This window comes from Amblyomma americanum, chromosome 9 (genome assembly GCF_052857255.1).
Source record: "Amblyomma americanum isolate KBUSLIRL-KWMA chromosome 9, ASM5285725v1, whole genome shotgun sequence".
NCBI lineage: Eukaryota > Metazoa > Arthropoda > Arachnida > Ixodida > Ixodidae > Amblyomma > Amblyomma americanum.
Genome location: NC_135505.1, coordinates 107,486,953 through 107,513,401, shown reverse-complemented (window position 1 = coordinate 107,513,401; position 26,449 = coordinate 107,486,953). Strand labels below are relative to the sequence as shown.

The window sequence follows — 26,449 nt, the reverse complement described above, 5'->3', positions numbered from 1 at the left end:
GTTCTGAAGTTCTCCGAGTATTCTATTACTTTCTACCCTTGACTGCATTTTTATTTTCACCGCCTGCATTGCCAGCCTGTATGTAACTGATGTTATCGTAATCGGTCGCAAGGATTTTATTTTCTTCTTATTGCCTTTTTCTTTATAAATCAACTTCATTTTACTCTGTTTCCAGCTGTGCGGAATTTGCTGATTCTTTATGACTGCCTCCAATACTTTTATCAGCGTTTCCTTGCCTCTTGGGCAAAGTTCATTAATTAGCTTGATTGGAATTTCGTCGATCCCTGCTGACGTACATCTTGAAATATTTGCTTCCGCCTTTTTCCAGTTAAGATTCGTCAGTTCCCCGCTGTTTTCTATTGTGCGTTCCTGTGTTGCTCCCTCATTTGGGGTTATTACTCTAACGTCTTTCTTAAATGACTCAGCTATAACTGATGATATGTAGTTCACAGCGTCATCTCACTCTAAACATTTTCCTTCGGCATCGTGAATCTGTTCCTGCTTTCTGTGATTCGCTTTGCCCGGCCAGCTTATATGGTTCCAGAATTTTCTTGGTTCCCTTTTAGTTGCATCGCGAACTTCAGCCAGCCAGCGATCAGATGACTGCTTTATTTTAGCCTGGACGAGGACCTGCACTTGCTGTTTCTTTTGTCGATAAGATTCCTATTTTCGGCCTATTTCCTCTTCAGGTAACTGCGCCCTCTTTGCTTCTCTGTGTTCCCGTGATGCCAACCGTCGTTGTTCGATGGCCTCCCTAATTTCCTTATTCCACCAACTTCGTGGCTTCTTCTTTCCTCTCCAGTGGTTTACTCTTTTTACTTGTTTTATTTTTGTACTAATGAGGAGTTCTAACTTATTATAATCCCAGTTTTCCATGGGATGTGTCTCTATTTCTTCCTTTATGCACGCAGCTATTTGCGCTATTTGTTCGTCATTTAATTTTCCGCTCTCTTTCTGACCCCCCTTCATTTCTCTTTTGAGCAGGGCTCCAAACTGTAGACTAATACGCTTATGATCACTGCCGAGGCTGTACTTCCCTATTCGTTTATTTCCATCATTGCGAGCTGGCTATACACCCCCTGCGAGATTAACCAGTAGTCAATGGTCGTTGGCCTGTTACGGGATTCCCACGTGATTTGTCCCTCACACTTAGTTTCTCTATTTACAATAACTAGGTTGTGTCGCTCACAGAAGTCTAGCATCAACTTCCCGTTATAATCTGTGTATCCATCTAGATCCTCGATGTGGCCATTCATGTCCCCCAACAGAATAATATTGGCGCCTTCTCCAAACTGCTTTATATCGTCATTGAGACACTTACCTAGATCCATGTTCTCTTGCCTGCATTTGTCCCCTGTCCATAAATAAACTACTCCTAGCCATGTCCTTTTACCGGCAATTGTACCCGATATCCTGACATGTTCTTTGCAAGTTGTTTTTATTCTTTGCCAATTTGTTCCTTGATGTACCAGCATACCTACTCCTCCTCCCTTCCTCTCCGTTGTTGTTCTGTTGCTCCCTTCCCAGACGTAGCCATCAATAAATGGTGGGTCTTCTAGATCACTGAGATGTGTCTCGCATAGCGCGTATACACCTACTTCTTCGTCCTTCAACTGCTCTTCTATCACTAACCACTTCGCTCTCTTTCTACCGCCTTGCATGTTTATGTACCTGATCCTAGTGTTAAATTTATTATTTGTAGCTTTCTTCCGGGACCTCTTAGTGGCCATTTTATTGGCGTCAGCCTTCATTGCTACACATTCTACTTTGCTTCTACTTACCCTATGCCCTGAGCCGCAGTGGACCCCCTAAAAAAGTTACTGCCCGGCCTGCCAGGCGCCCCCCGATCTCGGCTCCTAGCCTTCTATTAAAGTGGATGCCATCTCGTGTAAAGTCTCCGCCAGTGCCTGCTCTATGCACTTCCCTGTTTATGTCTGCCACTTCAAAGCCTTTCTCCTGGCTTAACTTCCATATATCCCGATTAACTGCCACAACGTCCTTGGCAATTTCTTCGTTCCGTCCTTGCACTTCCGGCACTGTGCACACCACGATCTGGACTTGCTGTGCTATCACCCTTAAATCGTCAACTCCCTCCGCTAATCTTTTCACTACTTTTGCGGCTTCACAATTCAAGACATCATTTAGACCCGCCGCTATCACTACCAAATTGCGCTCTTCAGCATTCTTCAGCATTCTTACTATGAGGGATGCAGAGCGCCGCCTTACGAAGAAAAAAAGAACTTTAAAAAACTGTCTTCGTCCACTTTCCGTCGTTAGGCGCCACTCAGATGGCACTCTCTCCCACAGACGTAGAGCAGGCGTGAAGGCTAGCCGACGGGGGAGAGCAGGAAAGGAGGATAGGACAGGGTGTTGGAATATCGGATCGGCCGTACTCGGCAGGCATTGTAAAAATAGAGGAGGCGCTGCCTAAGGGATCCAACTGTTTCTAAAAAACCATTAGACGCGAGCGCTTTGTAAGCAACTCAGATCGACCTACTAGAGTTGTCCGCACCAATGAAAATTCGGAGGAAATGGCGCAGTATCTAACTCGCATATCGGCGGACACCTGAACCGCGCCGTAAGGGAAGGGATAAAGGAGGAAGCGCAAGAAGAAAGAGGTGCCGTAGTGGAGGGCTACGGATAATTTCGACCATCTGGGGGTCTTTAACGTGCGCTGACGTCGCACAGCATACGGGCGCCTTAGCGTTTCGCCTCCATCGAAACGGAGCCGCCGCGGTCAGGTTCGAAGCCTGGAACTCCGGATGAGTAGCCGAGTGCTCTAACCACAGAACCACAATTGAGCACAAAGCGACACTTTTTAAAACTCCGTCGTAGCCTGCTCGCTAGAAATTTGGCGCCAGGCAATCACTGGAGCAGATAGTATATTGCAACCGAGCGACCACGTCTGTTGCGAAACACTTTCGCGAGCATAGGATATAAAATCGCAATAACAAGGGACTTTTAAATGCACTCGAAAAACCGGTGCTGTCTTCGAATGCTGTGCCCAGTATATTTTCCCGGGTGTCATAAACCTCTGACAAAAGAGGAAAGTTCAAGGAGGCCCCTTAGAAAACGACAGTCTGCAGCCACGTGTGCCAAGCAGATAAGGGCGTCCGCACCCGCCGCTGCCGCACAGCCCTCGGGGATGGCCTGTGAAAAACAGAAAGAAGCCGTTACAGCATCGAGCACTCAAACTAAAATGCGCACAGCTGTCTGGAGTTCATCAATCGTGTCTGAAGATCAAAGTTTGTACTCTTGAGCACTGATCTGTGTACTTAACATTATATATGTGTTGAGCGTTACCTGTGCATCCCATGGAAGTGTAGCAATTAAAGTCGGTCGGCGATTTCATAGGCTGAGTCGCTTTGGGGTGTTAAACCCACAATTAATCATCAACCGTTAAAACGTCGAAAATGCACACTTTTTTTTTCGGCCCCTGAGCTTGTTGGTATAGCGCTGGAGGCGCTCCGCAACACAGCACAAGAGCGCAGGTTCCATTCCTGGCTGCGGAGGCAATACTGCCCATGCAGGTGAAATGCGGAAACGCCTTTGATTTGTCTCTGCACATAAAAGAACTCCAGTTGGCCGAAGTTATCCATGGTTTTCAACACGGCGGGCATCATCTCACAGCGTTGACGCAATACACTGCTCAAGCAATGCCTGAACGTCCGCCTAGGCTCGTTGGCCTAAATCTGGGAGCATGTGGTGCCTGATGGCCGACCTTTTATATTTAAGAGTTGGTAGTTTTGACTATGCTCGTAGTATTCTTGCGGATCAACGAAAAATCTTTGCAGTGAACGCATTTCGATAACGAGCTTGGAAGGGTCGCAGAGCACCTTCCGCTCTAATCTTCCACGCATTCATGCAGTTAGGCAAGTAAAACAAGAAGTCGCCCAGAATTATTTTGTGCCGACAGCACTTTCAAACCATCTGTTTAACAAAGCGCACGTACACGCTGCGACACCGAACGATCGCGACACACCTGCATTACGGCCGCCGCAGCTCAGCGAGTAGACAGGCCCCCATCAGGTGGCGCCATCTGTCCGCGTACGAGAGATGCGAAAGTTACAGCGAACAAGATCTGGTCGCGCCGCCGGGCGCATTATCAGCACCAAAATATATCGTCACACCGTGTGTTCGGGTAAGTAGACGCTGCTTGACGTCTGTAACGTTGACTGCGTTACGCACACTGGATAGACAGCGTGCCCACACTGGCAGGTGGCGATTAAATTCATGGTTCATTGCGAGAGATTCGTCACGTACCCTATCAAAGCTGTGGCCCATTCTACCGCCCTCTACGGCAAATCGAAAGGTCGAAGGTCAAGTGGTGCGACACCATGGTGGACCACATATAGTAAGGCCTGTAGCCACATTTGACCTCCGGTTCACTTGAAGGTCAACCGGCAACGCATGATGAAATCGGCTTCACCTAGCGTAATTCAGCTTTCGTTTCAAAAGTTAGTGGTCCTATTGGCCGAGCGAAATATTAACAAGCCAAAACTCACTAGCATTCGCGGTGAAAAAGTCTGGTGCTGCAGGCCCATTTTCACCTTTCACAGGCTACTTGACTGTCCGATTCGGGGCGTCGTTGCGCTTCTGTTTGCGGACTCGATTCGACCACGTTCCCTGCGCACAATACGAGCTCGAGGGCGCGCTTCCACGAAGCAAAAAAGACTGTCCACTTCCCAGTCTAACCTCATTAGCAACGGAGACCCTTCCCTACAAGTGAATAAAAGAAAGGCGCTTAATTGGCTCATTTTGTGGGTAGACACCTGAACCACACAGTAAAAATGAGGGAAAGGTTGAAACGTGGCTTTCGCGGCCAGGACCTGAAATCGCGTTGGTTTCGGGTAGAGTGGAGCATGGGACTGGAATGCGATGTGCGCGACCAGTGACCCGTGCTTGATTCAGATCGTTGGTCTCCATTCTGGACTTCCCCTTTTTATTATTCCCTGCACAGTCCAGGGCCCGCTTGCTTGAATCAAATTTGTCTAGTGCCCAGTCAAGCCTTATACGCAGCAGTGTCCACGTTGCTAGAAGTGGACTAGACACACCGGAAGATTGGGCGCACATAGTAGTTGGTTCATCACTTTGCCAGTGGACACCGCAACCGCGCTATGAGATAAGAAGAAGAAAAACTTACCTCAGGATCTATGAATCCCATTTCCACCGTTCCCAAAGCATTTTCTGTTGTCAGCCGACCTCCCTTTTTGGTGTCCCCTGGTCTCGTTTCAATTCCCCTCAGGTAGTGTTTGTGCAAAGATTACTTCAACCTTTAGATGTAAACATTCATGATATCATTCCTGCGCTTAGCAATGGGCTCACTATCCACTTTGGTTTCGACGACATATTCCCAAAAAAATGCAAAACTTTTGCCAGCGAGTATTCTAAATGGTCTACTAGAAGATCATCTGAGGACCCTATCTACAGATATAGCAATAGCCACTGATGCATCGCAATTCGATGAAAAAGCAGGCGTGAGAATATTTTGCTCTTTTTGCTCGCATTTAGACTGGTCCTTTTCACTGCGCCTTCCAGATTTCACCCCTATTTTCCAAGCAGAGTTTCTAGCAGTTGTACTTGCTCTATGCAAGCTAGACCCCTCTATTACAGCAGTTGCAGTAATTACTGATTCTTTATCTTTGTGTTCGTCCCTCGCTGCACAGGTTGACGGTCCCATTTTAACAACTTTCTTATCCCTACTTCCTCCGCATTTGAGCCTTGTCCATTTAGTATGGGTTCCCGGTCACAGCAGTGTGGCAGTAAATGAGATTGCTGACACTCTCTCAAAGGCTTCCCTTAGCGGCCCCGTGTTGCCAATCATCCCAGCTACAGCCTATATTACAGCATCTAGATTTCGGCGACGTGCGTTTTTAGGCACGCAAGACACAACGCTTTTAACATCGGCGGATGATGAGCACCTTAAATATTATTGGAACAGGAAAATTTGTTGCTCTCGGCAGCTTGAAGTATCACTGACGAGGCTGCGCTGCCGCATCCCCCCTCTAAATTTCCATTTACACAGGTCGGTTTTGGCGCTCTCTCCCCTTTGTGCATTTTGCCGTGAGCCTGAATCTATAGAACATTTTTGGCTGTATTGTCGCCGATTCAACTTTCCGAGAAAAAGGTTGATGGAGGAGCCCTTGCAGCATCTTGGCCTTAGTTTGAGCAGCCCGCTCTTGCTATCATTTGGCGCCACCACAGTTGGGTTCAGCCACAGATCGGTTTGTACCGTTGTAAATTTCCTGATAGAATCTCACCGACTGCCTTGCTAAGTGTTCCAAACTTTTCTTTTCTATCAATTATTACATTTTGACTTAATCATTATTATTTAATCCCTCTCTTTATTATTATTCTTACAATTATGAAATCAAAACTCTCATCCCTTTTCTGTTCATGAGGAAGAATTCACCGGTGCTGCGCTCCCACGTGCATTTCCCTTTTATTAACTGCGTTCAGGAGAACAGCCACCCGATTCTTGGCCGATCCCCCAGTGTGGGTATGTGCCATCTTTTGATAGGCTAACGACAACAACAACAACATGTAGCAAGCCCCCTACTTCCCGCCCCTGGCACGCAACGTGACGGAAGACAGGGGAAGTTGCGCTGATTATTCGCGGATTCCGTCGCCAGGCGGATGACTTGTCGCTGTTGGGCGGGGCGCTCGCTTCGCACCAAGGCCTCCCGGGCATCTCTACTTTTAATCTCTACTTTCCATCACGCCTGGGGGACTCAGGACATTGCCAGATTATATGATCAAGAGTGGCCCTTTCTCCGCTGGTTTTACATTTATCATCTGGTCTGTCTTCTATTCGCGTGAGGAGCAGCCAGACTGGATTTGGGGAGCCTCTCTGCTCAAAGTTCGGTCCGGCCGTGGAAGAGACCTTGTTCCAACTGTATAGTGATCGACAATTTCAGTGCACATTTGCCCGCGCTCTCATCCAGTCCCCGACAGTCGGTTGCTCTACGGTTTCCCGGAAGTAGAGAGCTGGGGCCAACTCCTGTGCCGGCTCATTGCCTGGGACTGATTCGCACGCGGGGTTCCGATTATCCTAACTTTACGGTTCAATCCTGAACTTGCTAAAATTTTGTGTTCCTCTTTCGAGAGCCTTCCTTTGCCGAATTTCCAGACAATCGTTTTGCTATCGCTAATTGTGATGTTTGCTTTCGTTGCAACGCAAGCGAGCGCTGTTGCAGTTTGCTCAGCTGTATTTATGTTTCGGCTTTTAATGGATGCGGCGGCGACTGGAACGCCTCAGCCTTTGACCACCGTGGAGACTGCCGCTCCCGACTTTTCACTAGTCGAGGCTACATAGGCGACTCCCTCAGGTTTCGCATTATCGATGCGCTTCGTAAGCGCTTCCGCCGTATTTTGTCTCCCTTCTCTGTTATATAGGTTGGGTGCATTTTTTTGGAAAGAGGGGGGACGAGTATGTTTTCGCGATATTTTTAGGGAATGTCTGTTTTGTCGTTCGCACCCCTCTCTGATTGCAACCCCACCCAAACCAGGATGGTTCTGCCCGTGTTAGTTCGGCTCAATCTTTCTAGCTGCGCCATATGCACTGCTTCCGCCAGTTCAGTCCAATTATTACGCACAACCATTTCGAGGAGGCGGTCCGTTGAGGTAATAATGGGAAGCACCAGCGCCCTCTTTACGCATCGCCTGATAAATGCGTCTATTCTGCGTTTTTCATCTGTCCTAATGTTTAGATATGGAGTCGCATAGCATACGCGGCTGATAATGTAGGCTTGCATCAGTTTCAGGAGGCTACGCTCTTTTAAGCCCCGACCCTTGAGCGCGACTCTTCTCAATATCCATCCAAGTTACCTGTGCGGTGCAATTGTCTAGCTTCTTAACTGTTGTATCATTATATTCGTCGGATTGTAGAAAAAGCCGTAGGATTATAATCTGATCTTTGGCAGCGTTTGTGCGTCTACTGTGAGGTTGAGATTTATTTCGCGCTCGCACCTGAGCGCTTTTGGATTGTAAATAAGGGGTCCAGATTATTGCGGAGAGCATTGAGAGGCCCCTCTCGGCCGCATAGCAGACGACAATGTCCGCTGCTGTCTGCGGGCGTTGCTCTGTGCTCGCGTCGCTGCCCTCGTTGATCCAGAAATTGACGTCGTCCGCGTACATGCTGAATTATATATGTTCCAGTTCCCTTTAATCTGCCGGGTGGTCTCGAATGGCTGCGTCGAAAAGGAAAGGTGGAAGCACCGATCACTGCTACGATCCCTGGTTACGAAGAGGCTGATAACGAGAGTGCCGGGCCGTTTCCATTCTACAGTATTAGGGGGGTTCAGCAGACTCACGGCCATGCAAAATTTATTTTTCTGTCTCGCCTTCTCTCTTTCTTTACCGCAGCCTTGCTCCCACAGGCAACTGGTGAAGAATAGGATAGTTGTTTTTGTTTTGCTTTTTTGGCAGTTATTTTTGCGAGCAGCCTCAGCCGCGCTGCGCTTGGTAACTGCTTGAACAGCTCTGCATACAGGAGCTGCATGGCCTCCCAAGGGTGCAGATTTGAATATAATTGAAGATATATGCAGGTTAATGAAAAAGCGACTAGCTAAAAGGCAGCTGCACGATTCATCGCCAGATATCCTTTGGGCGGCGGTTCAAGAGGGATGGAGCAGGCTCCAAGCTCTTCCTGACCTTGCAAGCAGCCGAATTGACTCCTTCCTGGAGTGCCTTCAAAGCGTTGTGATGGTTGGTGGGACCTATGCACGCCATTAGTGCAACGACGTGTTTGCCCTGGCATCACGAAAACGAGCTGGGTATCCTCCTTACTTATTTTCCTGAATTGATGGGATAGTGGTCCTGTTAATATCGTTACTACACTTTCCCAACAATGTGACTTGTGTGATTTAGTTGCATCGGGAAAATAAACTCTATCTGGTTTTCGGGCTTGTGTAATGCTGGCTAAAAGCAGCGCTATCATCTATTGTTCCTGCGAGTTCCTTTTTACAAACCATCACGGACATAAAAAAAAAGAGTAATAAAAAAGAAGCAATCTTTGCTCATGATAACCGAGCCAAAATAAGTGCCGCATGCGCAGTCGCGTAGGGTCGGCACTTCGACGCTCGGGCGATGGCACACTTGATAAAGCTTACTTCCTGCCGTCCTACCCCCCCCCCCCCCCCCCCATGCTACAAACATGGAAACGGCCCGATAGGCAGGTCTGCCAACCGCAGCGCCGCTTGTTGAGATATACAAATTCTGATCTCCACTGATTTGTGCTAATATTTTTTGCTGGGGACTGTTCAATGCAGTGTCGCACTACGTCTTCCGACCATGTTGGCATTTTTCGCTTGAAATTGACACCTTGGTTTAGCAGGAATACTTCAACAATTTTTTTTCTTCAGCTTGTTCCCGGATATATGCTATATCACCAAAATTACACTCTTCATTAAGCCTTTTCAGCTCCATTCCATATTTATGTAGCGCTGTGCGAAGCCTCTCTATTTGTTTCTTTAGGTCACTCTCCTTGCTCATTCAGTTCATTCTCTCCACTGTTAGAATTAAGGTTGGAAGATCTGATGTAAACTTGCGTTTTGTCGGCGCGAACCAGAAATACTTTATCTTGGTTGGGACAGATGCCCGCTGAATGCTGTTGTATCACTTCAAAATAGTTGCCACTTGCAGTAGCAGAGGGTTCAGCGACCTTATTCTCAACGTCAAACACTGGCACTTCAACGCTCGTGTTTTCTTCGTGCTTCTGACGTTTTTTCGCGGACTCATCTTGGCCGTGGTGGGCTTCCAAAGCTGATGGTTCTCTTATGCTTACACTGTTCCCTTGCTTCAAAGTTCAAGGTTTGAAGTATGAGAATTATTCTGTGAACACTGACGGCACAACTCCCTTCCTCAGACAGCGCCTTTGACCTTCTGCGAAGCCTGATTGTTTGAAATGTTTGCTGCCTACCCTTGAATAGTCTGAGGTGCTGTTCGGGACCCAGTCGTCTCTTCGTATTGAAATCAGCCACTGGTCACGAAGGGAAGCTTGGGCGGGGATCTCATGGAAGGAAATGTCTGGCTCCTTCCTTTTGCTGTCTGACCGGCACAGTGGTGCACAGCAGTATGCCATTGGCATCTGTAAAGAGAGCAGTATTTGACTCAATCTATTCCTTTCAATAATTAAGCGCTTCGTTTAAAAAGATAACTTCTTTTCAAGCTTGACAAAGAAGGGAAAGTAAATACGCATTGCATCCTTCGGTTTCACTAACTTGAAAGGAGCCATCGTGACATTGGGTAAAGCTTGTGTTTTTATTTTATCACCGAATTACGCAATTAGCCTGTACACTAGAAAAAAAACCGTGCTCCGAAGCACATGCACGGCAGCTGGGCAGAGAAGAAATATAGTACAACAGTCCAGAAAATTCACGTGCTCATGTATTGTTATTGCAGTACTGACGCGTAATAAACAGTTTCTGATGCTGCCATTATTTTTCACAGGCCTCAATGCGACTCAGCACGAGTTTAACGTTTTGCGATGTGAGGCCCGTTTCACATGCTGCGACTCGAACGAAAATAGTCGTTTAGTTAGTGACGCCGCAGTGTGGTTTCCGGTCAGTGCTTTCCCATGCAACGCGTAGCCAGCGAATTCGGTCGGAGGGACAGGCAAGGTTGCTTGATGTTTACATAATAGGCAACCCATGACTAAACGCGACAGAAACGGTGCACGAGATGTGTTGATGATGTTAAAAACACCGTGTTTTTAAATGCGAGGCAATACTTCGTATGTCTTGATTAGAATAAACAGCTTCGCTTCCCACGTCACCGCACGTCCCACGCCGTCTCGGCGCTCCCCATTGGTCAGTCACAGAGCGAACGCACCGACGCTGCGACCGAATACCAACCGGACGGAACACGATCGCAAGCAGCCTGCAGCTAGACCGACGGCCCTCCCCAGTCGCAGACGGGCAGAATTTGCAGCGTCGCAGTCGAAAATCGCATGCATGTGAAACGGGCCCAAGAGAAGCACATAACGATCGCTGGAAAGATAAAACAAAACTGGAACAACTTGACTCAATGCTGGAATCCTGGAGCATCCGAAGGCACAAAAAAAGTAGAGCCAACACCTTGCAAAACCGACGCTCGACTGGGGACGACGTCGCCCAAACGTCGCTGTCGCCATCTCTCGGCAGCGACCGGATTAACTTCTCTCTGAAGGGAGGAGCAGCGCACCGCGGAGCGCGGAGTTGCCAGGCGCAGAAGCTAGGGAACACGTGACTTGAGTATTTCTGTTTGTTTGTAATGCAGCTTGGAGAGGGAGGGCGCCTCCTCTCAGAAGGAAACGTAAATGTAGAATGACTTGAACGCTCGCTTAGAAGGTATTGGAATCGCATAGAAGTCCATCCTTGCATTGAGAAAGTAATTCAAATAAAAGCCGAAAGGAATACTATCGGGGCTTTGTTATTAAGCGAAGCGTACTCAGAATACGCGCTTTTGACGCGCAGTTTTCTGTGCCCCAGCGACGTCGTCCCCAAGACAGGACGGAGCGTTGCTGTGAGAAGTAAAGCTGCACGTCTGCCTGGTGTCTCCATCAGAGCAGGGAATTAAGTCCCGTGTGAGGTGTACCGTGATCAATAAGACGGCACCTCCGGAGTGAGGCGTTCGCGCTGACCTCCGCCATTGCTCGTAATGAGTTGATGGGCACATAATTTTTGGTAGTGGGGGACGGTCTGGTGCTGTCCCCCGTGTTAACAAATCAAAAGATAGATGCGGTTTTATTAGTATTCACGGTGTAAGAATATCTGAAGCCCCAACTCGATGGACAATTCCGAGGCGTACACGCGAAGCGCACGAGCGTCTGGAAAATCTGTCTGCGCATGCGCGAGGAGGGCGCAGATATGTGGCCATGTCAGATATTTGCGCCGGAAGGGGCTCGCCGGTTTCTTCTGACCGACGTGCACGAATGCGAGCGCAGCTCTCCCAACATCCGGTACGGACTTTTTCGCGCCACATCCGCGGTTTCGCTTGGTGCACCTATGGCTGCGGCGATGTCTGAGGTTATAAATAACGAACTACTCATTGCTGCTGTAGAGAGGCGGCGCTCGCTTTGGCTGGCAAGCGACAGGCTGCGTAAAAATAAGAACCTGAAAGCAGCACTTTGGAGAGAAGTGGCGGAGGATGTACTACCGGGAGCACCAGGTAGGCATACACTTCGCTCATGATGAGCACTTCATGGCTGAAATGTGCTTGAACATTTTCGCGTTACAATTGTGCAGAAAGCGTGGACCTTGTACAAAAGCGCTGGAAATCGCTGCGCGACAAATTCCGCCACCTGTACAGGGCACGTCAGTTGGGGCGGAAGAGCGGCGCTGGCGCGGACGACATCGAGCCCACGGACTTCGTGTGGGCACATTACGAGCAGCTGTTGTTCCTCAGGGACACGATGGTCACCAGGCCGTAAGTTCATCAATATTTTTAATCCCATAACGAGCTGTTCGCTTTAAGGAACACAAGCAGTGCCGTCGTTTGCCGTGGTGGGAACGCTGCATGCGTGAAGCAAGCGCTATTTGACGTGATGCGATTACATCCGAAGCGAACGTGTTTTTTGATGCAGGACTTGTTGCAAGAAAATGCGGCAAATTCGGTGGCAAAGCTGCAGCTGCGCGTGGTGTTGGCAATTGCTCCAGGTCATAAATCCAACGCAAAGTGTGCAAATGCACCCGACACAACCACCTTGTTGCTGCTTGCGCCGCTGAGCAAGCAGAATGCCGAGCCGCCGTGACATTGGCGGGAGCTAACGATAGGTGTATGAAGATCAGGCACTTTAAAAGTACGCAGACTTCATATGCTGTCTTAATTGCTCAGTATTGTCTATTTTTAAACAGGCATTTTAAACAAGCATCTTGTGTTGCTTACTGGGCTTTTCATGCAACTTGCATGCCACTGACGTCCACACATTAAAAATGAAATCTCGGCATTTATTTCAGCCACGAGAGTGTTGGAAGTTTACAACATAACAGGTGGAATTTTGGCTACTGTTATTGGATGAATTCTTCCTTTCCGTGTTTGTTTTTTTATAACTTATATATGAGGTATTATTTTCATCCCCAGGTGAAAAGTCTGTCAATTTGATTGTTTTCTAATGATATCTTCTGGTTTCAGAAGGAAGCCTTCTGGTTTGCTGCTGGTTGAAATAGCCCCTGTAGGGCACCAACCATTTTTTGACTTTAATCCACTGGCCCCAAAAGGAAGCCTCTGGTTTGCTTCTGGTTGAAATGGTCCCTGCTGGGGGCTTCTGGTTCTGAAGTGAGATCTACTGGCTATTACTGAACTTTTTATTGTTGGATTTACAACTTTTTTCTGTTGTATATGTTGTAATGGTGTTCCTCAATGCACAAAATTTTTCATCAAAATCTCTTCGAGGTTTTCTGCTATACATTGCATAAATAGTGCTGAAGTTTAATAAGAAAGCTATGTTTATTAACTAGCTGTTCCCCACTAACACCTGTGAGATGCCCTTAATGAGGGAGTATATAAGCATGATCACATAGTAAGTTTCAACCAATGTGAGTGTAAGTAGTGTATTGCCGTGCTTTGTTGTTGGCCTTGTTGGCACTCAGTTGTTATGATTAAAGCTGCGTGTTCTCACTATAGGCAGATCTGTATGGTCCTGCAGGGCAACGCATTTTAGTGTAGGTTGCTTCTGTTGTCCTGAATTTTTGGAGTGTGTTTATTGTCATTAAGCAACTCTTTCAAACATTTTGTAACTTGTCAGAAAGGGATGAAATCTAAGGACATATTACACGGATGGTTTATCCAAGTAAATGTTCGCGCTATCAGCAGTTACTGGTTCCAGCAGCTACAGGGAATGGACCAATAAACCATTTGAACTGGGACAATAAAGACCCCCATTTGGACATTTTCACCGCAGTCCTATCTCACACTTGTAGATGCTTGTAAAGACATACCTGCAGCTCATGCTATTCTATTTGAAAGGATACCCTGTTGCTCAGATACCCAGTTCATGATCAGGAATGCCAGGTGGCGGAAATAAATGCACAGATTTCATTTTTTATTTGTAGCTGTTATGTGGTTGTGCAAATTAACATGCCAACCAATTGTATTGAAACTGTTCCCTCGCAATGAAATGCACGTGGCAGGCCGTGTGGATACGTTCAGCCAAACAGAAGTGCTGAAAATATGTTTGAGGGCATATCAGCTCCATTATTAATGAAGAAAATGTGACAATTGGGAATCCACAACAACACTTTTATGATGCAATGATCACAGCTTGACTCTTGGCTGCTTAAGCAGTAAGTGTAGGTCATGTTCAAAATATCACAAAGCAGCATGACCAGAAATAAGATCAACACCTTCAGCCTTACTTGCCTGTACACTTCAAATACAAAGCCCTCACAGTGAAATACTGTTAAAATGAAGAACTAGCATATGAGTTAAGACCAAGAAACACAGCAAATGGCACTGTAACATACAAAATATATTGCACATTGAAAGAAAATAACACCGCTTTGCACTGATTGGAAGCATTTAACACATCTAATATGCGACTCCAACACAAATGCTCAACATACACTGTGCACACAAAAGGCCTCATGAAGGTTCCATGTTTATGCATATTCATGTAGGAAAATTTTACGCTTTATGTGTACAAAAGGAACACCACTGTTTGCAATGTGCTTTGTACATTGCAGATAAAATGTTTTTTTATCATGTGCACTGTCACAGGTAAGATCTACGCGAGATTCCGTGGCACCAAACAAGAGACCAAGGCACAAGTGCTCTTTACTTCCTTGTTTTGCGCTATGGAACGGCACGTGAATTACCCACTAGCCTGAACCCTCACACTTCTATGCTAAGGATCATAGGCAATGTTACCAGTGGTTTATCATTATTCACTCAAACACTCACTGCTTAATCAATCAGACAGAAGTGCCACGTTAAAGTGCAGATTTCCTGCAGCTATACAGATACTGTATAGACAAGCCAAGGAGCTGCATAATATGCTTAATGTGTAAGACAACTACTAAGTGCAATCAATGAACCTGCGTATTTTATTTTCCATACAATGTGAACTAACTCCACACATATAGTTCTTTGGGTCGCCACTATGCATATGTAACTCACACGTATCAGATTTTGTTTCATATAACTTCCAGTTGACAGGAACGTCTTCCTGCAACCAAGCAGTTGAAAAATGGCAGCACTTTTGTTGCATTAACTGCTCACCAAAACCTCAGAGGGTAGCACAAACACTGTGTCACCTTTATACTACTGTTATGGTAGTCTTCATGAAGAGGTCAGTAGTAGTAATGCCTAGCAAAAGCAGCTAAAAGATGAAGCGGTGCAGTGCACGAAACAAAAAATGTGGGCACATAAGTAGGCAAATGGCTTAGAGCAGTTTAAAAATTTTACAGTAATGTATACAGGACTTTACGAGATAAAAATGCAAAAAAGCTAGGATATACAAGACAGTATGCTCAAAAAATAGTATGCAAGACACACGAGGGAACAGCATATGAGGATGCCACAGTATGTACAGCTGTCATGAGCCAGAATAGGGTCAGCCCGTTCTGCAAGTATCATTGCATGACTTCAAAATAATGAATGAATGTAAAAACACTCGTTAAACGTATATCGAAACATGCTTGCAAAAAGTGACTTGAAACACGCAACTTCATGGTGCATATACATGTACACTCTCATATACAGGACGTCAGGAAACTACAGGCAGCAATTAAGGGAGCCAGGTCCAAATGTCGTGCCAGGGGCAAGCAGTACGCCGGCGTACCAGCACAACAGTGCCCCAGAGCCATCAGAAACCATCATTGAGTTGGAGGAGTGGCACCTGGACTGCGCATCGCAGGCGTCACTCGTGCACGAGGTGGTGACTGACGAGCCACTGCCATCACGCCACGAGTCGCTGCCGTCACGCCACGAGTCACCTGCGTTGAGCCAGTCGGTGCCATCCCTCCAGGCACCTGTTGGCTTGCTGGAACAAGAGGCATCAGTGCTGCAGTCATCAGCGCCTAGACAGAACAAGCGAAAGAGGAGAAGAGAATGTGCTCATGATGCTCTGGCTGAACACGTCGGAAAACTCACAGATGCACTGCAGACCTGTGACAGACATGACGAGTACGACCAATTTTGGCTTTCAATGGCCAAAATGATGAAGCACGTGAACAAGAATCAGCAGATTGACCTGCGCGTCAAGCTGCTACAAGTTTTAAATGAATTTACTTTTGAATGAAGTTGCACTGTTTGGCATCTTTCTTTTGGCTCTAGAATATGCTTAAAATGTGACACCAAAATAGTAACATTTATGCCACAGTTTGAAATTACGATGCGCGAGAGATTTTGGTCAGGAACATATGCTTGGTTATGTGCCTGACACAGGCTATGGGATTCACGAGTATAGACAATTCCTTTACCCCAAAGAAAGAACAGAGGCCGTGCTTTTGATTGCCTAAGCACATTATGCGTAAAGAGGCGTCAATCTGTTGCGCAAGCCTCACAAAATCGCTTTCACTAGCTTTATTTTGTTCCTTTTCAGTTCACTTTCGTCAAATTCGGACTGTCCTTGGCTGCATTTGCTTGCTTTCTTTTCTTTTTAAGTTCTCAGGTGCTACAACCCGGCCTTCCTGTGCCATGCACCTGCATTGCTAGGGGTTCCCTACTCTTTTGGCCACGTCTTAACCATTTTGTTTTTGTTCTGGTTTCTCCAGTTGTGACCTATTGCTTTTATCTGACTTCTTTTTTTTCTTCGCATTTTTCAGAATATGTTTTTGAGCATTTAGCACTGTTTCGTTTGCCTTAATTGGTTTCAACACTGTAAGCAACAGCTGCTCCGGTCTCTCTCGCCCTTTCATTTTTTATTTTTTGAGAGGACCATTACAAGGCTTAAAGGGTAGCATGTGCATTTCGCCGAACCATTACACAACTATGTGTCGAAATGCTTCTTCTCAGAATGTAGAACTCAAGCTTTACAAACCTCAATGCTATTGCCAGTCGCTCGCCTGGCTCCAGCGGCTCTCTCACAACATGCTGCCGTGTGAGGTCTGGCAAAACAAATCCCAGCATTTCGTCAAACAGCACTGTAGTCATCCGGAAAAACTTCCGGAAGAATTCATGGTCACCTTCACGCATGCGACGCATCTGTAGAGGGAAAATATGTGGTTTGTTATGCCAACAAGTAAAAACCAGGCAGCATGACTGCAATACACTGTGATGCGCTATTACAGCACAACTATTGTGGGTGGTTTCTGTGACTGAATGAAGCAGCCTTGTTGTGTACAGTGTCTGTGAAAAGTCTTCAGGGTCAAAGATTTTCATTTCAGCCGCACAGTGGAGATATCACGATGCTATTAAAGTCCAAAAGGCATTGAAATGCTAGGTTTCTTCTGATTGGAGAGAAGCTTACTTCTTGAATTCTTCACTACAAGAAGCATTCAAGGGACATTGATTGCACAAGTGAAAGTTGTGGCCTGACGACCTGACAGCGTGGGCATTCTATATATGCCAGCTGAGTTATTGAACTTTTCAAAGCTGCATCTTGTCAATGTCAGTGCTGCCCTTCTGCCTCACTACCTTTATTATTTCAAAGTTGCATCTCTGTGATGCAGACACTACACTTTTGCGCGAGCAGTGCAGAAGCAGCCAAGTTTTCATGCCCCTTGGTTCTCCTGACACTGTTTTGCAATAGCGATGTGCCCCAGAGACCACCGAGAGGAGCCCCAACTTTCGAAGACCGCGCTTATTCTTCAGTTGCCAATGTTCGAATACACTGACGTGAAACTCCTTTGCCTTTTTTATATATCTCTGTTGGCAACGAAGAACTTTGGAGCGTACTTCATCCGAGTTGCTTCACATCTCCAACGGTGGATGATAGTTGGCCTCCAAGTGGAACTCAATGCTTTCAGATAGATAGATAGATAAAGAGGAGGAGGGAAAGACAGGGAGTGTGTGTATATATATATATACTCTCAATGCTTCACTTGGAGGCAAACTATCATCCAACGCTTTCAAGAGTATATATACATGCACTAAGTGCATAGCATTCAGTTCAGATGGAACATGACTGCTATTTTGGTCCCATCAAACTGCAACTACCGGCACTGCAGTTCCACCTGTACCAAAGCCTCCATTCCTTTTTGGCACTAACCCCTCCCACCCACTCCCGCTGTTGAATGTCACTTCTTATGTTAACGATATGTGTGGACACCACTACAGAACATTAAAACATGTATGATGGCGTATTGGTAGCTGGCTTTTTTTTCTTAACCATTACACCTCAAATCCAAGCAGTTATGTTTGTTTCAGTTTGGGTTCTTTGTCACAGATTGGCAGTTGCTGTTCATTTTGGACACAGGTACAACAGCGGCGAACTTTTCTTTCTCACAGTGCACAACCGACAATGTACCTGCTGCTGGAATTCCGTCCGCACGTACCACTGCACAGTACCACAAAATGTAGCAATATTTGCTGTTGCGTGGTTTTAACTTGTTAGCTAGATGACGTCCGCTGTCGTTACGGGACCTATAAGTGACTGCACAGTGTAGACGCAATCAAACCATTGATGATATAGCCCCACGGGACAAAGCATTCTTCTTTGCACAAGGTGCAGTCAAAGGCACATTTTCCATGCAGTTAATGCAGAGAAGCCGCCCACCAGACCTGGGGGAAAGGATCTCTGTACCCAGTGTATCATAGTGGGTACCCGGCGGCACTGGCGACCGAACTGCGCGCCTACGGCATAGGGGTCGGATGTTTTAACCACTAAGCCGCCGAACTGTTGCGCTAAATGTCCTTTCAATACACTAAACGGACCTTTTACACTTACAGAGGAAACGAAGATACCGCAGGGTGATATCGGCCTTCTTGCCTGCGCGCCACGAACACGGGCCGAACCCACCAGCGGTGCCTCCTCCGCTGGCGACGCTCCTGCCTCTTCCTCACAATGAGCTGAAGTGCTGTTCTTATCACAAGCAGTAAAACTCGTCTTCGTGCACACATCGCTTGCATTATTGCAAATAATGATGCTTGGAGGGGAGCGCAATACCGAAGAGCTGACTAGGATCCAAGCGATGCTATGTCGATGGTGCTGCAGATTACGCAGATTACGCTAAACACCGACGAAAACTGCGAGGCGATGTGTGCGCGTTTGCATAAAAACATAATGTGTAAACTACAATTCAGTTTATAAATAGATTTACTTCTCCTGCCGCTTTAAAAAGCTAAACGCTTCAAGTGGCAGTCGAAAAGTTTCGGCCGATTTTAGCCTATGCAGTCTAGCAACGATACGGCAGAGCGAGTGATACGCGATAGTGCCTAGAATATACAGGCTAGTGTGCCGAGCGCCAGCGCTGCGCAATGGGAGCAGGTGGCACCGTTTGCAATGAGAGCCCACCGATGGCGGCAGAGGGCGCTGCTTGTCGGGAGGGTGCTGCCGCAGCAGACAACGCGGTTTTCTCGCTTCGGAAGGCAGCGACCTGGTCTTGTGCGTGCGCGATTAACCTGCTTGTGCACGAAATTTTGTTGACTGAGGTGCAGTGTATGTTGTCCTGTGTGGCTCCTTGCACATGAAAGTCGACGCATCCGCTCCTCCGAGCAGTTCTGTGGCGATTTCGTCGGTTTTGTGCGCGCGTTCTGTGCGTGCGTGTATCCGTTCTGCGTGCTTTCACCGTGTAGTCAAATCATGCACTGAGCTCTCGATTGTTTTTTCCCGTGTCCACCACTAAACGAGCTACATGTGACTGCACAAAAAAGATGTCAAAGCCAAAGCGACAGTGCAAAGAGAAGACTTGCTTTGTGCCAATGTGTAAAAGCGGTTACTGCTCGAAAAAGGAACGTGTTTCCATGTTTACAGCACCATCTGATGCTACGCGGCTTGCAGAATAGGAAAGAAATATCAAAAGAGAGGACAGAAGGCTGACGCCAGCTGCTGTGGTTTGCGAGAAACATTTTGAGAGCAGTTGTATCGAGCGCATATTCAGTGTCAGCGTAAACGGTGTTACCAGCGAGCCTCCCCGCGATAAACCGCGCCTGAAACCCGACGCCGTGCCTTCGATATTCACGCATTACCCAGAACACATTCTGCCTAAAGTGTCAGCTAAAAGAAAAACTAGAAATCTGTGCCAGCAAGAGCCTCCAGCAAAGCGTCACAGCCGTGCTGCGTCGGAAGCCCCCGAGTTGTGCTCAGGCATTGATAATGCTGAATCGGTGAGCATGGAAGCATCTGACACCAACAGCGGAGCTGCAGTAACTGAAACGTGCACCACCCCACGCTGTGTTTCTGCAGAAGGAAGCGCTGGCGAAGCGCAAAATGCTGGTGACGAACGACCACGAACAACCAACGATCGTCTCCATCCATTCTCCAACGTCGCTATTCCAGTGACATGGACGAAAGTGCCATCCGTGACAGTCGATTCATTAGCGTACGCCTATTGTGAAGCTGAAAAAAATAACTTCTCTAACCTCTTCATTGAAAAGATGGTAGCATTTGCAAAGCCATTACTTGATGGACAATCAGTGGTAGCCACGGTTTACCTCAGTGGAAGGGAAAAGTCAAAACACATCGTCACAACTTGCAAAGAGGCCGAAACTTTGATCAAGGAAGTTGCCTTGACAAATCTTTGTGATGGATGCGGCATAAAGCCGGCCTTAGGAAAGCACACCTCCTACAAAGGCATGTTTTTTCTGAGAAGTGTTCAATATCTGTGAGGTCTGAAGGTGAATTCTGCGCTTTCTGCAAGTACCAAAGGATTCTGGCTCAAAACCAAGCGTGCAGAAAAAAGCAAAGCACAAGTGAAATTGCCAGGAAATCGGATGAAAAGAAACAGTGCAGGAACATTTCTCGAAGCCTGTCAAGAACCAAGAAAAGATTGGCAAATGCAAGGATACAGGAGGCACACATGACAGAGCGAAATGAGAGACATTTAAGTGAAGAGACATTTAACAGCAAAATTAAATCTCTTCCCTCAAAGCAGCAGCTGGTTGTCGGCGAAAATCGCACAAGGGAATGCGATACGATGATGAGTGGATTTTAGAATGTATGCTGATGAGGATGCGAAGCCCGAAGTGGTATGAACATCTCCGCAGACAGTCTATTATGGTTCTGCCAGGGCGAACTTACCTGAAAAAGTACCTACAGCGCTTCAAGGGTGGCATTGGCCTCAGTACAAAGGTCTTCGATGCCCTAAATGAAAAAACAAAGACGATGGATGCTTACAGTCGTCACGGTGGCCTCGCCTGCCAAGTCTTTCACCAAATAAATTTACCGCGATGCAAGCGGTTCTTGTCAGTTTTTTTTCGGGGTCATTCGATAGTTCGAACTTAATTTTAGACTATGCGCGGTTCATTGAAGCACGAATCAGCGAGCTTTTACAGTATGAGAAAAATACGATGTTCTGCTAAGAACTACAATATTGATCGAGCCGTGCAGTGCTCTGGTAATATTCGATCGTCAAGTCTTTTAGCTCGCGTTTCTTTTTATGCTGGTTTAGCACCTTTGCCATATTCTGATCTGTGTTGAGAGATGTCTGCGCATAAAACAAGGTGTTTTTCCTGTGCTTTTGTTTACAATTCAGGTGATATTGAAGGCTTTGTTGACCTTGGAGGTCATACACCTGCTGACCAGAAGAATGTGCTGGCAGACCATGGGATGATTGTGCTGTTTCAGCCATTTACTGGTAAACTTTTTTTTTTCTCTTGGTTACAGTTCGCAACTTTATACGTAAAACGCACGTACATTTGTGAGAGATTACCTTTCCGCAGGAAAATGGACGCAAATCCTCGGCGTTTTTGCCTCAAAGGGCAATGTGAAGGCCCCAACACTGGCGAAAATCATTTTGGAAACCACAGTCCTTGCGGAAAAGGCTGGTCTGTTCGTGGATTGCATAACATGCGACGGCGCCAGCTGGAATAGGAGCATGTGGCGGCTGTTTGGAATACAGGGTAAGGCTGTAATTTCACGCAAAATGCAAGATAGTTTAGAGTGTGCATGGTGCTAGTACAGATTTCATGTTTCTGATGTTTAAATATTGTGATGAAGAAACTGATCACAAGTTGTTTTTTTTTTTCAAAAGTGCTCCAAGCCACGTTCGGAGCAGCACCAAACACCCAGTGGATCCTAAAAGGCAGCTCTATTTTTTGTCAGATTTTCCACACCTTTTGAAGAATGTGAGAAATGGATTTGTTGGAAAAGGATACCTGACGCCAGCTGGGCATGTTCACATTGGTATTGTACTCACAGCCTTCGAAGCGGATCGAGAAAATGTTCCACTGAAAGTTATGCCAAGCCTGACAAATGCACACCTTAAGCCAAAGTGCTTTGAAAAAATGAAAGTGGGCATCGCATTTCAGCTCTTCAGCGACCAGGTCATCAAAGGTCTTTTCATTTATAGAGAACACATTGAAGCCTCACATAGGACCGTGCAGCCGACAGTAGATTTCGTAAAAGAAATGAATCGCCTGATTCGTGTTATGACATCGCGAACAAGCGAGAAGGCACTCAAGCCTGACAGTCCAAATGTGCAATTTCTGAAAGGCTTCCTAGAGTATCTGCAGGAATGGGAGCAAACTGCAAAACCAGCTGGTGGTGGTTTTCTTACAGAAAGCACGTCTGCTGGGCTAAGGGTTACCATCAAGAGTACACTTGGCTTGTTGTCCTACCTGACGTCGACTGTGGGTTCTAAGTATCTTTTAACATCCCGATTAAGCCAGGATAAGCTTGAAAACCTTTTTGGTATAATTAGACAGTCGTGTGGCTGTAACGACCATCCGACAGTGTCACAGTTTCTGATGACTGTGAATTTACTCGAAATCTACAACCTGGCAAAGCCACCTAGAGGAGTGAACTGCACCCCAGACGTAATCAAAGCACCGCTGAGCCCAAAGGAGGTGTGTGAAACTACGAGTAAGTTCCTTTCAGACAAAATAGATGACCTTCTTGACCACGGAAACGTCAGTGAAGCTGAAGATGTAGTTCAAGCTATCGTGTCTAGCAGTGACCATGCATCGTGCATAGAGAAGAAGAGCCACAGTGCTTTGATCTACTACACTACAGGCTACGTGGCACGAAAGATCATTGCTAAGAACTGTTGTCCACAGTGTGCAGGCTGCCTATGTGTAAGCAAAGCTGAAGCAAGTGCCGACGCCGCTTCGTACTTTATTAGCCATTTTGACAATAGGGGCCTAGTGTACCCCAGCCAGAGCTTGTCAACTGCTGTAAAGGCCATGGAAGATGCCTTTACTGTGTTTTTTAGTAAAAACAAGCTCCACGAAACGAGTTTAGTTGAAATTTCGAGTCAGCTACAGACACTGTCTTTTCCTCAACTTGGCTGCTCAGAGCATGAAAAGGCAGTTTCATCTACCGTTGTAAAGTTTTATGTTCTCTTAAGGTTTCGTTTTTTTTTGTCAAGGGCCTCAACAAAGAGAGGGAAGCGCAAAGGCAGCGGCATAAGTTTCTAAAACTGCGTCGCTGCCAATAAATGCTTCTCATGTGCACATATGGGCCCTGCTTGCTGTACTTCTGTAACATGTCCGCGATTGATATTGCACGCGAATAAAAACGAGTGTTGCACGACTGTGTTTCCTGCGTTATTCACATTGAATGTGTTTACTCGTTCGCAAATGTAGTACGTACACAGCGAGAACACCTAAATATAATCCAATAAAATTAACCGAAGCGTTTCGCCTACTTTATTAGAGAAAATGTTACCGAAAAAGTACTTCATATATATATAAAAGATATCTATGTACAGCACAAGTTTCGTGTTTCGAAACACGAAGCTGTGCTGAATTTCACAGCAGCTTTCGCGCAAGCGACAAGTGCTAAATGTGCAGCACCTCGACAGAGACTCAAAACACGCCCTGAAACCTATAGTCAGCTGCCTCCATGACAGCTTTGGTCGATTACAGCTGAACGAAAGCAAAAATGCACTAGTCCTCTTGCCGATGTTGCGAGAGCGTTGCGGCTCGGCGGCACCCTCCCGTCTTGCAGCGCTCCATGCGGCGGCCGTCGGCATTCATCGCTCGCGGTGCCACCAGGAAGGCCACGGTCGGCACACTAGCCAGTATATTCTAGGCACTATAGTTTCGATACCTGGGGGCTGCCATATTGCTAGACCCCAGCGGCGCTGGGGTGGTAAGAGGGATCTGGTAAGAGGGATCTGGAAAGGGGTGATGGTCCCTAGCCTGACCTTCAGTAATGCGGTCCTGTGTATGAGGCCAGATGTTCAAGCAAGGCTGGAAATTAGGCAACGGGGAGTAGGTAGGTTAGCTTTGGGAGCACATGGCAATACACCAAATCAGGGGGTACAGGGTGATATGGGAGGGGCGTCTTTCGAGAGCAGAGAGGCTAGCAGTAAGATAGGATTTGAGGAACATTTGAGAAAGATGGAGGAAAAGCGTTGGGCTAGGAAAGCTTTCAGATACCTGTACATAAAGAATGTTGACACGAAATGGAGAAAGCGAACTAGAAAATTGACAAGCTAATATCTGGACAGCAGTAAGGGGGCAAATCAGCAGTTATCGGTTAAGAAAAAGGTTAAAGAAACAGAGAGAGCTTTGTGGAAAACAGGGATGCTGACGAAATCGGCACTGGGAACATACCGGACCTTTAAACAGGAAATTGTCAAAGAAAATATCTATGATAATTGTAGGGGAAGTTCTTTGTTCTTTGAGGCCAGGACTGGAGTTTTGCTGACTAAGACGTATAGAGTCAGGTACCAGGAGATAGACACTTTGTGCATCGCGTACTGACAAAGCTAATTTGAAGGATTTACATGTAGTAGAACGTACGGTACACGTGAGATGCGGCCAAAGACGAACTGTGCGGGATTGCCGGAGCCCTCGCGAGCAAGTTCGGAACGCCAGCCCATCGGTGGCAGATGGCAGCGCGGATCTCCGACGACGCCGCTGTCAGCGGACCGCCGGTCCTTCATTCCGCCGAATGTCAGGTGGCCCGCGGTAACTTACAAAGGCTGTAACACGCTAGGCAGCCGTTAAAAAACAATATTTATTTGTTTACTACGGTTATTCAGCATTCTAGTAGTAAGTAGAACACACACTCACCGATCGTGATCGTTTGCTCCGTCGATGCAATAACGGCCGGTTGGTTCCCTTGACCACCAGCGCTTCCAGCCGCTTGCGCCATTCAAAATGCACAGTTATACGGCTTCAAGCTCACCACTGCTACGTTTCGGCAGATTTATTTTGCGAGCGGGTGCCGACAGAACGACGAGCTGCACTCCAACACACGCTGAGACGCAACGCAGCCCAAGCAGCCAAAGCCAAAAGTAACAGCCCGTAACGGCAGCGCCGCTTCGCGGCGCTGGGGTCTAGCAATATGGCAGCCTCCTGGTATCGAAACTGAAATCGTGTTCAGTGCGGGTGTGGCATGTTCATGTTGCACCGATTTCCCGTCGACCCCGAGTTGAATCATCAGTGGACCTCGCTGGTTAACAGAAAGGACTTTGCCCCAACTACAAACTCGCGCGTCTGTTCCCTGCATTTCGTCGATGGCAAGCGAACGGAGCAAAACCCACTGCCCATGCTGAATCTCGGCTGCGAGCGAAAGGCGAGTACAAGTATTGTCGTTTTATGTATAGTAAACATGCAATTTGCATGCTGCAGAGCTTTAAATGTTTATTATGCTGCATTTTGCGTGCGTAAAAGCACGGACAGCATTTGTCACTTTTTTTTCCATTGCTTGCTCCATCACCGGGCACGTTTAGCGACAGCGGTGCGATATGCGCTGGTTGGCCGCAGATTGAACTTAAAACGTTGTCGATAACGTAAATGTGCAGCTTCACAACTTCACCACCGCCATATGTGATGTACAAGAGTGCTTTTTATTTCCGTTAATGGAAATAATAATTGTTTCAGGTCATCCACGGCCGCAGACGCCTGATCCGCGATGACCGTGGTCCACCACCTGTGAAACGAAAGGTCAGATTGTTGAGTCTGTACATGGAAATGCTGGAACTCACGTTACATTTGATGGGAATAACGCGCTACACAAGGAAAAACAACAACTGAAACGACGGCGCTTGGACAAGCGCCCTCGTTTCAGTTGTCGTTTTAACTCGTGTAGCGGGTTATTCCCATCAAAGTCCAAGCGCCGTCGTTTCAGTTGTGTTTTTCCTTGTGTTACGCGTTATTCCCATCAAATGTACAACCAACTAGCCCACATTGCTGTCTTGCTAGCTGTTGCTCACGTTACACTTGTTTCGCATTTTAGAGACAAGAAAGCTTAAGTGACGTGTCCGAAGCATCTGATGCAGTTCAGCAGACGCCACCGCACAATGTAAGAAATGCGCATTTATTATTTCACAATATTGTGAACATTTATCGGGCTCCTACAGGAGCGGGCTGAAGTACAGACAGGTGGCAAGGTGTTTCATAGCAATAAAAACACAGCAGTCTCAAACATTCGGTTCAGACGAATGCACAGCTGTGAAATTCGAGCAAGAAGTGAGACTCG

At 46.8% G+C, this 26,449-nt stretch overlaps 2 protein-coding genes across 4 annotated transcripts in view; one reads left to right on the top strand and one right to left on the bottom strand.

The window, feature by feature from the left end:
- Positions 1 to 11,981: 11,981 nt before the first annotated feature.
- LOC144104002 (vitamin D 25-hydroxylase-like) overlaps positions 11,982 to 26,449 on the top strand; it is a 112,608-nt gene continuing 98,140 nt past the window's right edge. The window contains exons 1-2 of one of the 3 annotated variants that reach the window (XM_077636781.1): positions 11,982 to 12,147; positions 12,289 to 12,405. In XM_077636781.1, coding sequence (XP_077492907.1) covers positions 11,985 to 12,147; positions 12,289 to 12,405 — 280 coding nt within the window. In that variant the 5' untranslated portion in view covers positions 11,982 to 11,984. Of the gene's footprint in view, positions 12,148 to 12,224; positions 12,406 to 26,449 lie in introns of all 3 variants that reach the window. The other 2 variants (XM_077636783.1, XM_077636782.1) reach the window with 2 other exon arrangements.
- On the bottom strand, positions 15,861 to 18,987 carry LOC144104004 (uncharacterized). Its single transcript, XM_077636787.1, has 3 exons — positions 18,823 to 18,987; positions 16,958 to 17,121; positions 15,861 to 15,995 (listed from the first exon to the last, which is right to left on the bottom strand). The coding sequence occupies exons 1-3, from the start codon at positions 18,985 to 18,987 to the stop codon at positions 15,989 to 15,991; spliced, it is 336 nt and encodes a 111-aa protein (XP_077492913.1). The 3' UTR covers positions 15,861 to 15,988.

What these genes read in the sequence shown, in the direction of transcription:
- LOC144104004 (XM_077636787.1), bottom strand. Translation starts at nt 18,987, where the DNA reads ATGCAAGCGATGTGTGCACGAAGACGAGTTTTACTGCTTGTGATAAGA. An exon ending in AAGGCCGATATCACCCTGCG is followed by an intron (nt 17,122 to 18,822) that starts GTATCTTCGTTT and finishes TTCCCTCTACAG; the next exon opens with ATGCGTCGCATGCGTGAAGG.